Genomic DNA, 16,716 nt, shown 5'->3' with positions numbered 1-16,716 from the left:
CTACTACACCTATTGAATTCCCTCTCGTACATTTCTACCTAAATACACCACATTAGGTGTTGCTCTTCATGGCATCATTTCAGGATGTTTATAAATATCTGGTTTGATGCTTCATCCAGAAAAAGATGCTGAGGGGGAATATTTTAAGAGCAGTTTGTTCCTATTTTTTTGGGCCACATAATCCCCATTACATACAGTGTACACTACACACACACACACACACACACACACACACACACACACACACACACACACACACACACACACACACACACACACACACACACACACACACACACACACACACACACACACACACACACACACACACACACACACACACACACACACACACACACACACACACACACGTCCTCATTTCACCACAGGGCTCAGAACACAGTGGCAGCCAGGAGCAATGTCTATCACGCAACAAGGGATGCAGGGTACTGCTCAAGGGTACGATCCATCGATATGGATTGGACAGCCTCACTTTGGCTGTTGGAGGGGATTGCATCATCTAACAAACAGGTGACACTTGTATTAATAAAGAGCTTAGTGCCTTTGACAACATTGGCTACTATCTTGATTCCTTTTTCAGTAATGATTACGAAGTCCAGCAAGCGACATGCCATTCTTTTAGATGGGACCACACAGCTAGTATAAGTCACTGTTGTCAGTCGGTTGTTTCAATTGCAAACGGAAAGGATTACATGCTTTTTAAATGTATGCTTCTGTCTGCCGTTAACGGGACGCCCCCCACCCCTCTCTGAACAGAGCGGACAGAGGTGGTGGATTGGACTAAACTGTTGTGTATTTTAACTCTCAGCCTATGCATGGAAAATGGAGGGCAGGGCAAGTCTCCAAGCTCTGACGTCTATCCTGTAATTGTTAGAGTGGGGGCAGTGTTGATATGGGGGGAGGAGGGGGGGGGGGGTTCCTGCGGCGGTGAAAAACCCACCATTAGATGAACACACTCCTCAGAACAACATCAGCTGAGATGAGATCATTATTTAGAGATCAACAACACTTGATGATAACAAAGGAGCTTGGTAAATCTTGCCTCAGTGTGTCTGAGTAGTTGTGGATATACAGTATGTGTTGGGAGCTGGTGCTGTGATTCAGCTACGGTAACTAGGAAGAATCATGTTTGGTAATACAAACAAAGTGCTTCTACAATGGACCATGTCCTCTATGGCCACACCCAATAAACTCTGATGATCCTCCATGCCACTGCTCACTGTTACAAAGACAGTATAAGACACGCCCTCCATCATGGCAGGAAACTATATTTCTCTCCAACCAGCAGCTGGTTAATTTCAAAATTCCAGAGAAAACGTTTTCTCTTCCAAATGTAATGCTGTATTTTTGGGACAGGAAACTTTTTTTCCACACCTTGCCACAGTGGCTTGTTTACCCCAAATTCCCAAACTATTTCCACCATTCTAACAGCCAGCTAGATTTAAAAAAAATAAAAAATATATATATATATATATATATATATCAGGTCCTCTGAGTGACGGTTGGTTACCTGCCAAAGTAAATAAGTAAAGCTTACCACCCACGGCCTGAATTTACCAGCATCTGGCTGATTCCTGGTGGTAATTACCCACCCTGCCCTCAATCCTAAACCCATCAACCTCCAGACACAACTACGCAACAATTTGATGAAATACACAACTAGGACAGTGCTGGGCCTGGCAGCAGTAGTGACACTTTAACCTGTTAAAACCGGGAAATCTGTCATTTTAGCTACAGTATATATATATATATATATATATATATATATATATATATATATATATATATATATATATATATATATATATATATATATATATATATATATATATATATATATATATATATATATATATATATATATATATATATATATATATATATATATATATATATATATATACACACACACACACAGTATATATATAGCACATTGGTTCTTTAAGTGGGGTCTGGGGAACCTCAGGGGTCCTTGGGGGGTACCAGGGGGTCCCCAGCTAAAGTAGTTAATATAGCATCACAATAATGTTAACCACTTTAACCATTATTTTACACTTTGGCGAGAAATCGTGAAAATGTGCGCAAATCTTTGAATATATATTTTTTCTTTTAAAGCGAACACTTTTAACTCAAATCTTTGCTTCTGGGAGCCCCTGGAACTAAATGTTTTGAGATGGGGGTCCGCATCCGAATACATATCATTCTGGGGCTCCTTGACATGAAAATGTTTGAGAACCACTGACATTTTTAGAATTGTAATTGTAATTTATTAATTCAAAATGCTGTTTGTGTCCATGAGTACATCTACACAGAATGTGAATATTATGCTGCGATAAAGCAAGTAAGCTAAAGCGACAGATTTTATTTTGAAACAAGGTCAAATTTTCAGCACAATGTTTTAAATATTAACGAAACATTTGCAAGGAACATGAACATGTTATGTTTACAATTGGGCCAATGGAGGGCCAAAGTAGACCCCTACATGTGTGTACACATGTACCCCTACATGTGTGTACACATGTTTATGTACCACTACATGTGTGCGTACACACACACACACACACATACACACACACAAAATATCCCAACTAAATTCTAAATGTCACAATATCTCGTCTTAACCATTTGCTTACCTGCTAATTGCCATTATTAATGACCAAACAGACAGTGTTTGCTATTAATTAACCTTAAGCTAGCCAGGCATGCCAACAAGCCTCCCATGGGAAAGTATGACCTACGTGTATGTCTTTCAGAGTGCTTCTGCTCATCAGGCACTGTGCTCTGTATCACAGCCAGCTCCAGGGGATGTCAGTGACTCAGGGTAACTAGCCGCTGATACCATTTTGTCCTATGACTTCATATCGTGGCACTCTGCCAAGATCGGTCACAGCAAAACCAATTAGGGCTAACGACAACGATGTCAATGTTGTTAAAGAGAACAGTGAAGACAAGGGGAAAATCTTACAGCTAATTGTGAAACTTAGGTCAGTCAGTACAGTGCGTGTCTATTATATCACAATATATCGTGTTATAGGCTTATAAAGCCATTTATTGGCAACTTTTTGCCCTCCAACCCTTCAAAGTTATGCCTGTCCAAATGAGGAGACTAAACCAATAAATTCCACACATCTATCTATCCATTACTATAGTAAGTAACCACAAACTCCACATGAGAAAATAACTAAACAGGATAGCAGAAACGTGCCATTCTGATCACCTATTTTACCTGCTTGGAAACTTCTGTTATAGGCTTATTCAATCAAGAAAACAGACGCCAGATAAGCCATAGACTCTGGGAAGAGAAGCCATGATCCAAATCCTCTGAAGGGAATTTCAAAGTGCATACTTGAAGAGGGGCCAGTAAAACATTATTATACTGTACAATCCATGGTCTCTTTGAGAGTGGAAAAATAACTAAAAGGTACCACGGTTCAAATTAAGCCAGATCACTTTTTGCACAAGCATCTTGCTGCAAGCATGATCTACAGCCATATACTGTATGACTTCCCATCTAAAACAGGGATGAGAGGGGTTAAAAAATGTGGGGTGTACCAAATTACCACTTGAAATAAACCCTCTCCACATTTGGGGGCTCCATATTCTCTGGCACACAGTTGAAAGTAAAAACACCAAAATGGAAACAGATGTGGAGCATTATATGCATGTGCAGTTAGTCCACTCCACACTCATATTTTGTATCTATTTTCTCTTTCTCTGTCGTTCTCTCGTCACATTGGAATATTATGTGAATCCTACTATTTCGACAGTACTTTGTCAGCAGTCCTGACATAATGGTTCAATGCTGGGTCGCTGTCACTGCGGTCCATAAGAACATCAATAAATAAAGTGTTTCTTAGTGGGATTCTTTTTTTCCTTTCCTCTCTCTCTTTCCCCTGCCAAAGCATATATACTGTACAAGGAGAGGATACAAGCGATGGTGGTCAAAGTGGAAAACTCTTGTGTTTTCCTAAGAATCTTTGGTCAGTCCTGACCCGCGGTGAACTTGAGCGGACACTGAGGTTGCACCACTCTGACTGATGACTTATGCGAAAAGGTCAAATGTCGCTAGAAACCTGGAAAATAGCCTGCGCTGTAAGCCTGACTGTGTCAGCTGGCTGCTGAGCCATCTGGGAACCAACTTCCTGACTAGCAACAGACACACTCCATCACAACAAGATGGAGAGCAGACACAATGTTATGACTGGAAAAAGATGGCCGACTTTCCAAGGGGGGCATCAGAAGTACAGACACGTCACAAATATTCAGGCTTCTCTTGTTTGTTTGTCACATGGTTGGTTGTTTGAGTCTCATAATGCTTAACACAGGACAAGATGTATGGTATACAGTGCATATATCCCCATGACTTATAGCAATAAGATATACACATCAGTCAGACAATGCCTGTTTATATGCTATTGCATACAACGCTGCAATTTTGGGGACCCTGATAACCAACAACCCTGATATAACAAACTTGGCCAGTTCGAAAATCTTATCTAAAAGTATCTAAAAAATGTAATGCTATGCATTCAGGATATTATTTTTATGGGGAATAATCTGAACTACCAAAAATGTGTGTCTACTGTATTTGTTCTGTCTGATGTGGCCACTTGAGGATTGCCACCACATATCCCACCTGACCTGGTCCATCCTGTTACCTCACTAAAAAGGAAGAGCGCGTGCCTTCTTGAGAATGCAAAGGGGTGGAGTGACATCATTCCTGGAAGTGTCAAAGAGGAAGTTTCCGCCAACCAACGTTTCAGCTGATTGGGGGACGCGCGTCTTTGTTCATCATCGCCATCGTTCAAAGCTGACTCTGGAGGAAATGGCCTCATTCAGGGGAAAAAATACCCCTCTTTCCATTTTCCTGCAAACAACTTTCTAACATCTGCTCCTGGTTTTGAGTGAGAGAGGGTGATGCTGTAGGAGGGAGGGAGAGAGAGGAGTGTGGACACTCTCTCAACGCTTGGAAAACCCTTCTACAACAGAGGGGTGTAGAGTCAACATAATCCTTATAAAACGTTAAGCCTCTATGTCAGGGGTCTTCAACAGGGGGTCCGGGGACCCTAGGGGGTCCTCAGAGTTACTACAGGGGTCCGCCAAATCTTTGTGTGATGGGGAACATTAGCCGCAAATAGCTGATCTACAAGCTCACAATGCCTCGCAGAGCAAGGCGTTATGTTGTAGATCGGCTATTTTCTAAGATGTGGTGTAGAGGGGAAAAAGAGCAGACCAAGTACAGAGCCAATGGTCAAGTTGACTAAATATTGACTCTTTAAAGGGTTAACTATCTGAAAATACACTTTAGCATGAATCGAACTATCTATGAAATCTATGAAAAGGTTTAATCTGCAACACGATTTTATACAATATGTAGTGGGGGTCCTTGCTTCATCTGTCTCTCAGCTAGGGGGTCCTTGAGCTGAAAAAGGTTGAAGACCCCTGCTCTATGTGACACATTAGAGTACACATTAACTGTAAACTGTTTATTACAATGTGTTTGGGTAAACAATTTGGTGCAATGTCATTCTAACCAAAAGGTTAAAACCTGGGGTCTTAGAAATAAGCTAGGAATAGGCTTGACATAGCCCCTTTCTGAACCCTGTATACCATTTTTGTATCCCAAATACACAAACAGGTATACAGGGTTCCGAAAGGGGCTAAAGCTTGACACTGAAATGACAGTCACTGCAAAACAAAGCTGACAGCTCCAAACAAGCCTTGATTATTATTTTTCACAATGATCAGAGAATGGCAGCATGTGCTCCCCTGCATTCATATTTAATATAATTTCCAATCTGTACATCATTTATATAGAGTCTACCAACAGGCACTGAAATAGCTGATTATTACTGGTCAAACCAAAGGGTCAACTTGTATTATTTGCCAACTTAACCCATTATTACCAGCCTTCTTGACAGCCCCACAGCTCTTCTTTAGACAAAAATAGAAAACTGGCAAGCGGGCAACCACCTGATTAGCTTGCTAAGTAGCTAGCTGGGACACATTTGCCCCCCAACATATGTATAAATAAATAAATAAATAAGCAAACAGGAACAAAGCACCAATGCCACTCACCTGAACCTCGGAGAGTCCTTCAGACATTCCTCGAACTCCACAGTTATCTTCATGTTGTCTTGGTTGTTGAGTTAAACCACAGACTGGAGCACTTTGATGAAGGTCTGTAGTAATCCAGGCTGAGTAGCTGAGTAGTTAGCCTGCCCTGCTAACACACACAAGCGTCTCACATACACACACGCGCGCGCGCACACACACACACACACTGGGCTCCTGGCTCCAACCCCCGGGTCCAGCGCCTGACTGACTGTCACACACACAGCTAGCCAGCTAGCCTGTGTGGCTAGCCTGCTAAAATAACAGTCACAATAAGGACCACATACACAACTGAAGGGTAAACGCGTGGAAGCTAAAGCCCTGACCGTGTTCTCTGAAGCGGCTGCAGTGAGAGCATAACTACTCGGTCATATCATATCAGCGCAGCTACTACAGTGGGAGGAGAGGAGAGGCTCTGGCTTTTCTTTCACACAAATGCAGCCTCCACTACGGGCTGGGCTCTACGTCCCATAGCCCGACGGGACGGGACGGTCCGCCGCACTGTGATTGGTTACTTGTTTGGGATGAGGGGTTTACTTTGGTGCGAGTTTGTGAAGGAGCCGGACCGGGAACCCTACAGCATTGGTTCTCAAAGTGGGGTCCGGGGACCCCCAGGGGTCCTTGAGGGAGTTCCAGGGGGTCCCCAGCTAAATGATAGATTCGACACCATATGGACCCTTAAATGGGTCTGTAACTCTGAGAGTGTACAAATGGAACGGGCCCATTTGGTTCCATTTGTACACTCTCAGAGTTAAATTGACATAGATTTTACAATATAAATTGGGGTCCAAGTGATAGAAATGCCATTAACGGGTCTGTAGCCCTAATGCATGTCAAACTGGGGGTCCTCTAAATTAAAATGGTTGAGAATCACTGCTAGAGCCATAAAAAAAAACTTCTCTTTAGGGGGTCCCTGGCATATCTTTTGAAATGGGGGTCCGCGGGCTAATAAGTGTCAATTTGGGGGTCCTTGACATGAAAAAGTTTGAGAACCAATGCCCTACTACAGTATGTAGTACATGTAGTAGAAGAAAAACGTCTGCGGTCAAGTACATACTATCACTATGTACTTGACCGCAGACTTTTTTCTTCTATTTTCTTTTTCGAAGACAGAAGGAGATAAGAGAAGGGGAACCCCCTATATGACACCTGGGATTCCCCAGACGGATGAGTGGGCCAGCGTAAAATTTGATTTGATTTTAGCAATGTAAAGTAAACATGATTTGAACATGCACAGTACATCATCATCAGACTTAAATGTACCCTTTGTTTATGTCCAAAATTATTGGATTTATAGGTTTTGTAGGATTTTTTTTTACAATTATATAAATATTAGACCTTAAATGTCAAATGTTCAAGCATGTTCTAATCATGTAGGCTATACTTTACATGACTGTTTTCCAAATATTTGATCTTTTAACATTTTGGACTAAATAGGCAATTTTACATCGAGGTGCACAGCCCATCCCTGTAACCCCCCACTGGGGGTATCACACTTTAAGAAGTTGAACCTCATAGGTCGTATTATAAGTTATAATATACGATATATAGAGTTATCATTTATAACTCTTCGGTGGGCAATGCACTCAAGACCAGTACTTTAGTCAAAGTATACTAGTCCTGATCGAATATTACTTTACAAGTTAAAGTTTCTTAGTCACCTATTCAAAAGTACATATTGAATAGGTGACTAATTTAGGCGGCATTTTCTTTTTAATATCAATGCATTGCTGCATAAAAATGTATAATGAGTACTTTCTACTTTAAGTACATTTTGATACCAATGCTTGTATTTTTAAGTACATTTAGAATTCCAGTATTTCTACATGGCTGAAATGTATACTTTTACTTAAGAAAAAATGCACCTACAGGTGGCTGAAATTTGTAATTGTAACTCTTTTGTATAAATCTGTGCCACCGTGCCTTTTTTTGCAAACTGTTAATAAAGTATTCAATCAACCAAAACATGTTATCGTCAATGTGAAATGCAGAACAGGATTAGATTTGTTGTAAACTGCTGCCATCTGGTGGCCAAAAGGAGCCACTGTCTTCTCAAATAGTCAGCTCACACTTTATATTACCTCCCATGAGTGGGGAATTTGGAGAACATGGATTGGATTGGACCTTTCTTTTATTTTAAATATATTTTTGTGCTTTTTCCATATACATATATACACAGTAGACTGACAGGAAACGGCGAGAGATGGGAGTGACATGCAGCAAAGGTCGTTGGGATCGGGATTCTACCCCGCAACTAGGTGCCCAGACCGCTACGCCAGCCGTCCGGGACTGGATTGAACCTTTGATGCCATGGTGCTACAAACATATTTGTTTGTTTTATTAAAAATATATTAGCCTATCTGACTATTTTATTACACAGTATCAGAGCACATGTGGGTGCAGAAATAGGGAATGTCTGGCATCATTTAATGTGCCTATATGATGCTGTGGAGTCCATACAGTATTAATTGGTTAAACCACCAGGACTTCCAAACCTACAATATTTTAATCAATGTCACAAGTAAAACCCACAAAACCATGTGTCCACAGATGAAATTAACAGATGTTCATTGTTTTAATGGGAGACAGAAATGTTACACACATCCTTATGATAAAGAACATGCAAATTTAAAATACAAAAAACACATATGAATCAAATCCCATTATTTGGAGACCAAAATAAGTGGCAGGGTTGCGGGGTCAAATGATCATTACTTCCATCATCCTTAAAAAACTAAACAAACTCAATGGTAGAAATATCAAAATATCTCAAACCAAAAGCGAGGCGGTGAAACCGTGAGGCTGCACATGGGCGAAAAGGAACATAGCCTACACAACAAAATCCTGAGTTAATTCAACTCTTAAAGTCAGTCTGTCGTTACTTTCAGAGATTAATAGACTTTGAGACTTTCAGGACTTTGCTGTGTATTCATTTTACGTACACGTACATAAATACAAAGGAGGCACATTGTCCAGGTAATAACTCTGGAGTCAGTGTCAGTCAATTTGCAATGTCATTTTTTTTTTGGTCATAAAAAAACAGAAGACAAAGCAACTAAGACTCATATTTGACTATGCAAGTGTTTTGCAGTAGTTGTCCCTTACTGTTGCTCACACACTAGAAAATACACAACCAAGACCAGGCTGGAACTGAAGGGAGAGCAAGAAGTACAGAATTTTCAATTACTGTACTTCCAGGGGGGGGGGGGTTAAATCCAATGAGCTGTTGTGATTGGACAGCCAGTGATGGCCATGGCCAGTGTGCTGACCTGTGCACAGTAACACATCTGCATTCTGTCTCAGCAAACCATGTCACTTCCCAGAAAACATAAGAGCGTATTTTACAACTTGAGATGCATTTAAACCATGTAGCTAACACATTTGTACATAATTTCACTGATTTATTGATGGATGTGTGTGCAAAGAAATCTCCAAAATAATATTATGTGAGAGAAATACAAAATGGTAACCTATACACTGCACTCGCTACACCACCAATATCTGAGATGGGACATTTCCATCCAACATGGATGTTTGTCAGGCAACCGCGGTGGACAAAGTACTCAAGCCCAGTACTTGAGTCCAAGTATAAATATTACTCAACTACAAGGGAAAGTTGTGCAGTCAGATTTGTACTTGGGTTAAAGTACTGGAGTACTTTAAAATACAAATATTGAAGTAAAAGTAGAGATGCTCAACAAATGCACTCAAGTAAATGTACTTGGTTACTGTCCACCATAGTCCAAATGGATGTGTATGTTGTACTGTATGTATATTTGATTGTTAAATATACAGAATACAATTTGGCAATGTGTTAACCACATAGTAAAGGCAAATAAATTGTTAAGACCTCACTCTTTTAAAAAAATAAATAAAATAAAACAGAACAAAAGTGCAGATTTCCTGTGATACAGGACTCAAACCCCAGCAGCAAATCACAACAAAAGACAGTAAGTAATAAGTCAAATATTTCCAGGGTTCCTACTAGGGGTGTGACAATACTGTATATCGTGCCACGAAATATTGCGATATTAAAACGTGAGAATTAATACTCATAATTATTTTCATTAATAATTCATATTTGTTTTTCAATTTACATTTTTGCTGGTCAAAGTTATATGAGTGCATACAGTATGAAATGCAAGCTTGCCATAAACGCAGTAATGATTGTTTAGATATCATTGGCTGTCTTTAAACCCTATACCAGGGCTTGTGGTGAGAAACAAAACTGACTAGTAACAGCTGACTAACGTGGACGCAAAAGGAAATAATACTTTGCATTTCTGCACAATCAAATAGGCTTACAACCTATGTGTAACTTCAGATCGTATCAAAGGATTTACAAGCGACGAGCATCATAGATTTTTCGAGTTGTGTTATGGAAATAATTACACTTTTGGTTGGAAAATCTGAGATGACAACAGCATGACACATGACTGAGATTACTGGGATACTGGGATTTATATGTGAAATGCATTACTGACAGTGGTGTAAAGTAACTAAGTACATTTACTCAAGTACTGTACTTTTAAGTATATTTTGACGCCAATACGTTGTAACTTTGTTCTGTAAAAGTGCTTCACAAATTACGTTTATTAAATGAATTATTAACTGAAGATGGCCAATGTTAATAACTGGGGGGGGGGCAATTTCGTTACAGTGAGCCCAATATCATGTATCTTAACATTTGTGTATCGTCACACCCCTAGTTCCTACACAACCTTTCCAGGCCTTCATTTCTTGAAGGATAAGAATTCAGTCTTGTCAGTTTGACATATGGTGGTGATATACTGGTAGGCTGGAAAATATTAACTTCCAACTACGATTATTACCAATATTAGAAAGAAGATTATTATCCAAAGCAATTTCACAATATATGTGAAGTATTAACAGTGCGTTTGTATATGTGGTCATGTGTGCATTGAGGACTTAACCAATAACCATAAGCTGATGTTTTATAATTTCACACTTCCCTTGCAGACAGACTTGCATACTGTAGGAACCCTGTACATAAGATAAATGCTTGCAACACCATTATTGGCCATAGTGGTAAATTCCATCAGTCGAGATCTCACTTTTCATGCAGCCCTGTCACTTATAATCTCCACATAAGCCCACAGCGGAGACTGGATTCAGTAGCATTGACAATGGCTCTTTCTGACAACAATTCCCACCTCCTTCGTTCCAGAGACACCAGCAGACCGGACAAGACCGAACCAATACGATCAGTTCAGTAAATGAACACCAGACACATTTTGGCTGTGATTGGTAAGGCTTTGTACTCTACCAGTCACTTTGGCAGGTAACCGGTCATGTTTGGAGGTTCTTGTAACAGTTACAAGAACGTCCAAACATGACAGGTTAACTAGTGATGTTAGTACGTTCTTGGAAGTGTGTGTGTGTGAGAGGGGGTTCAAGTCCAACAGTTAAGTCTCCTGCACACTCTTCACAAACAAAGTTTTGGATCAGAAAAAATTGTCATAAAAAACTGCTCTTATAACTATCTGATGGACCACACGCTCAATCAATAAGTTCACTGTCTATGAAAAGTGCAGAGTGAACAAATCTGTTTATTACAGATCTACACAGCAGTGCCGGCCGGGTGAGAGACGTTGTTTGAAGATGGGAGCCATCTAGGCTAGTTATCAGTAGCACACACCATCGCTTCAGTCGGTTACTTTACAGTACTGTTCCTGTCATGTTGGTGAGCATAAATGTGGTCAGTGCCAGTAATAGAACGACAGGGTTATAGTTATTTTAGCCAAGCAAACAACAAGGGCTCCATACATGTAGGTCTCATGTCTCAGTGTGTGCTAGTCTAGATGCAGAGATCCACACATAGCCATTACAATATTACACTTCTGTACTGCTTCTTCTCTTGATCTTAACCAAAAAGCAATGCTGTTAATAGTTACTTAAAAAGTATTACGGTGCAGTAGAACGGCAAATATTAAATATATCAGTAAATATTGTATTGGTTGTCAAGTGCACATCAAATGCTTATATTCTTGTAATAATTTTAAATCAAATTCAAGATCGTTGAGGCTAGCATGGGAAGAAATAATAATTGAACGGCAAATACATTACTGCAGGTCAAACAATAAATTGTATTCTTGTGGCATATCATTACCAGGTAATCTGTGTGGCCACAGTAGAGTAATCAGAACAAGAAAAAAAAAAGTCTCTCATCAAGCTTTGCAATTCATGTACTTATGAAGCAAATGACAATGATGAGAGAGAGAGTGTGTGTGTGTGTGTGTGTGTGTGTGTGTGTGTGTGTGTGTGTGTGTGTGTGTGAGAGAGGATGACAGGGTGTGTGTGTCTGTGTGTGCATGCGTGTGTGTGTGTGTGTGTGTGAGAGAGAGGATGACAGGCAGGTCTCTAAGCGGAACACAAAACCTCAGAACGTCACCCACTACAAACCACTCATCACCACCATCTTCATTGTCATGTTCATGGATGCCTATCTTCCACCAGAGGTTCTGTGTCCTCCATACAGACTGAGGATCAGGGATCGAGGTAATGACAAAAGAAGAAGAAAAGAAGACAACAGCGGCAACGAAGAAAAAGAAAGAAAAGGGCGAAGAGGAGGAAGGCCTGGCTAATCGGTCTGTTATCCAACAGTCTTATAAAAAGTTCTCGGCCCCCCTTTAAGGGTCAGAGGCAGGCAGACATTCCTTGAAGTGATGATGTCCAAATAAGGAAGAGGAGCAGGGGGATGAGGGGAGGAGGGGTTTCTTGGCAACAGAGGAGGCAATCAGCAGGGTTTATGTAAATCCTTGCTTCACTTTTGTGATGTACTGTTTCCGGAGTAAAAATGTGGCTAAAAAGCAAAGTTCTTTGTTGTATTTTTGTGTTTGTCTTTGTTTTGTTGACTAGCAGACACAGAGAGACAGGTGACGAAGCAAGGGTATCGTGTGTGTGTGTGTGTGTGTGTGTGTGTGTGTGTGTGTGGTTGAGTGTGTGTGTGTGTGTGTGTGTGTGTGTGTGTGTGTGTGTGTGTGTGTGTGTGTGTGTGTGTGTGTGTGTGTGTGTGTGTGTGTGTGTGGTACAGAGATGGGGAAGCTGTGACGGCTGCAAGGCCCAACACTGGAACACAGAGCACAGCAGCAACACAACAGTAGTTGTCCGTTAGGATGGTGCATCACCAGAAAGATTACACCTATCTAGGAGTCCAGAGAGTCAGCTAGAGGGAGAGAGACAGACAGACAGACATACAGGCTATTACAAAAAAATATCACTTTATGATGATATAATTTTTAATAAATTATTAATAAAATAAATCTTGGACATTTCTGGCATTTCTACTTTTTTGCTGTATCGAAAACATACAGTAGTACAGTTGTATCAAACCGAACAGTGAATTGTGTGACCAATTACACCCCCAAAAGCTTGATTTATACTCGCATCATGTCTCGAACTGAGAATAGTCCATCTACAAGCTCACAAGACGTCACGCTTGTAGATGTGCTATTTTTTGGGAGAGACACCGGCGTGCAACTAAGTATAAATCAGGCGTAATAGAGCACCTAAGTCTGGCGTAATTTACGCATCCTACCTCGGTCACGTTTCCCTCTAAATTCCCATAGACGTGTTTAATATCGCAACATATAAGAACTGTGTTCCAAAAATAAACAAATGAGCCCGGCGGTTTGACTTGACATATGGATATGAAGCATCAACTGAAATCAATTATGTTACCACCACCAAATTAATAACATTTTCGCAGAAACAGACGATAAAATACGAGTATCAAATATGCTGACTGACTATCGGAAACGATACGGAGCCACCTCCCCGTCCCTCGCCGGGACAGTTTGTTTATTTTTGGACCACAATTCTTATATGAGACAATTCTAAGATGACTAATGTTATTCTCCATAGAGAAATGACTTCCGTGACCCAGGGGATGAGGGAGTGACGTCAGGACCTCGGCACTCTATTGGAACCCAGTGTGTATCCCTTCTTACCGTCCTGCGGGGGGTCCACGCTGATGTCCTCCGTCTCCTCTCCCTCCTCCCTCGTCTCCTCCCTTGTGTCCTCGGTGTCGTCCCTCATCTCCTCATCTTCATCCTCCTCTTCCTCCAGTTCGCTGGCGATGAGCTGCCGGGCCAGTTTGATGTTCATGCCCTCGTTGTAGTGCATCCTCCTCATCATCTGGAACTGCTGCTTCTTGGCTGGACATAAAATGTGATGTATGAGTTTATCTTACATTGTGCACAATAAATTCCTCAGTGCGGAAAAAAAAGGCCCATCTTTTAGTCCTTTAGCACCACTGCTGTGTCAAACCCATCAACAGCCTCAAACTAGAGGCTTTAAGGCCCTAAGGCCCTAGGGTCTAAATCCTTTTTTATTAGTCAGTTTCTAACACATCAGAAAAACACAGGAATTAAACTGGGTTTGATTGAAAAAAATATACGCGCAAAATGACCACATTTCGGCGTAGGTGTGCAAGTGGTCATAAAGGCGAATATTCTTTACGAACAAAACGGACTCTGTGTGCATTGTGCAGGGGGCTTCCGAATCAAATTAACACTGATGAATTTGCTGTACAGTACAAACACATACACACGCCGCATATATACAAATAAATAATTCAAAGAATGATTAAGAGTGCCTGTGTGACCCCACCCAGACTGAGCAATAAATACATTGAGGCTGCAGTGTGGGATGTGGTGATAAAAAGCTTAAGTCAGAAATCAAGTTGAGGAGGGATTCTCAACAGCTCCATTATTAAACACTGCTCAGTTGGTTAGATCTAATCTCCACAAGGAGATTTATGCCCCTGACTCTGTCTGTCTGTCTGTCTGTCTGTCTGTCTGCCTGCCTGCCTGCCTGTCTGCCCACAACTGATCTTGCATCTTGATCTCTCCAAGGACCTCGATTCCAGAATATATTTTAAAATCAGTCAATGACATCTATGCCATATTTTGTGAATTACTTAAACTCAGGGCAATCTTCCCTTCAGGCTATGGCATACACGTCCTGCAGCGAGGCTATGGAACAGTATAGTAGCCAATTGGACACCTGTCCGTCCGGCGTATGGCAATTAATTACAACACTCCTGTCTCTCCAACTTATGGGATGTACCAGTTCTAGTCAATTGCAGACATGCAAACACGCCGGCACAATTCCACATAAGACACACACACCAAAATATACATTCATCAACAAGCCACCATACTCCAAAACCCACAAATCACGAGTTTTAATAATGTACGTGCACATCTAACTCACCAGCTCAGTGGCCTTGTGGTTACAGTGCCCGCTCTGAGATTGGGAGGTGGTTCGATCCCCGGCCGGGCCAGATCCCCAGCCTAGCCATACCAAAGACTAAAAATGTGACCCAATGCCTCCCAGGTTGGCACTCAGCATCAAGGGTTGAATTGGGGGTATATCCCTGCCACATACTAGCGTCATGGTCAGGGGATGTACATCAAGGCAAGCTGCCTCACGCTACAGTAACAGGAGATAGACTCCTGCCCTATGGCCTGGGACACATGGCTCTGCAAGGCTTACTTACATTTAACTCAGTCCAATCTGTATTGAGTAAGTCTTTAGCCGCTGTGACAGGTTAGAGTGCAGACGTTCGCCAACGCATGCACCAACATTAATATAGCTTAATACAGTGCTGCCTTGTCATAGAAAGAGGGTGGAAGACATCAGGGAGGGCAACTGGTAAGCACACGCTGCACTACCGTTTCATGGCCATATGGGGAGTCATTTTACTGCATCACTACATCACTATTATTATTAGGGCATGCCTCTTGGCAGACATTTGCACTCCCTTTCGAGTTTAGACATTTTATTTATCCGGGGAAGGTTTGCTGAGCTACCCAATAATACGACCACTATCTGCTGTTCGTACAAAAATCTGGCAGCAATCTGTTATACCCAACAGTGATCTGCAACACCAAACTGCAATCTAGTATACCAAACCGTGATCCGTTATACCAAACAGTGATCTGCTGTACCAAACAGTGAACTGTTATACCAAACAGTGATCTGCTATACAGAACAATGATCTGTTATACCAAACAGTGATCTACTATACCAAACAGTGATCTGCTATACCAAACAGTGATCTGCTATACCGAACAGTGATCTGTTATACCAAACAGTGATCTACTATACCAAACAGTGACCTACTATACCGAACAGTGATCTGTTATACCGAACAGTGATCTACTATACCGAACAGTGATCTGTTATACCAAACAGTGATCTACTATACCGAACAGTGATCTGTTATACCAAACAGTGATCTGCTATACCAAACAGAGATCTGTCGTACCAAACTGCAAACTATTTTCTGTTTTATTTTGTTATTTCAGGATGTGTTTCCATGTACAGATTTCTCTACTCAACAGTCTGTATGTTACACTATGTATGCGGATGTTATCTGTCATTATATATATAAGCCTATATGATCCATGCATTTCTTTACTTTAACCCATTCAATCCGGAAAAGCATCCGTGTCATTTTAACCACTTTAACCATTATTTTATACTTTGGCTATTAAAAAATAGCAAATATACAAGTCACTTCATTCCGCGTTATGAGCTCGTAGATCTGCCATT

The 16,716-nt window shown here is 41.0% G+C and overlaps 2 protein-coding genes across 3 annotated transcripts in view; both read right to left on the bottom strand.

Moving 5' to 3' along the window:
- The window catches only part of LOC311051207 (arf-GAP with coiled-coil, ANK repeat and PH domain-containing protein 2-like), a 100,620-nt gene extending 94,065 nt beyond the window's left edge, over positions 1 to 6,555 (bottom strand). For both annotated transcript variants that reach the window (XM_084065647.1, XM_084065648.1), the window contains exon 1: positions 6,100 to 6,555. In XM_084065647.1, the coding sequence (XP_083921773.1) occupies positions 6,100 to 6,152 (53 nt within the window). In that variant the 5' untranslated portion in view covers positions 6,153 to 6,555. The remainder of the gene's footprint in view (positions 1 to 6,099) is intronic.
- Positions 6,556 to 8,680: 2,125 nt separating this feature from the next.
- ppp1r2 (protein phosphatase 1, regulatory (inhibitor) subunit 2) overlaps positions 8,681 to 16,716 on the bottom strand; it is a 29,743-nt gene continuing 21,707 nt past the window's right edge. The window contains exons 5-6 of the mRNA XM_084067826.1: positions 14,106 to 14,312; positions 8,681 to 13,321 (exon numbers count right to left, since the gene is read on the bottom strand). Coding sequence (XP_083923952.1) covers positions 13,302 to 13,321; positions 14,106 to 14,312 — 227 coding nt within the window. The 3' untranslated portion in view covers positions 8,681 to 13,301. The remainder of the gene's footprint in view (positions 13,322 to 14,105; positions 14,313 to 16,716) is intronic.

This window comes from Gymnoscopelus microlampas (assembly GCF_963454915.1).
Source record: "Gymnoscopelus microlampas genome assembly, chromosome: 9".
In the NCBI taxonomy this organism is placed as follows: domain Eukaryota; kingdom Metazoa; phylum Chordata; class Actinopteri; order Myctophiformes; family Myctophidae; genus Gymnoscopelus; species Gymnoscopelus microlampas.
Note: the sequence above shows the minus strand (reverse complement) of the source record. Positions and strands in the feature narration are given on the sequence as shown.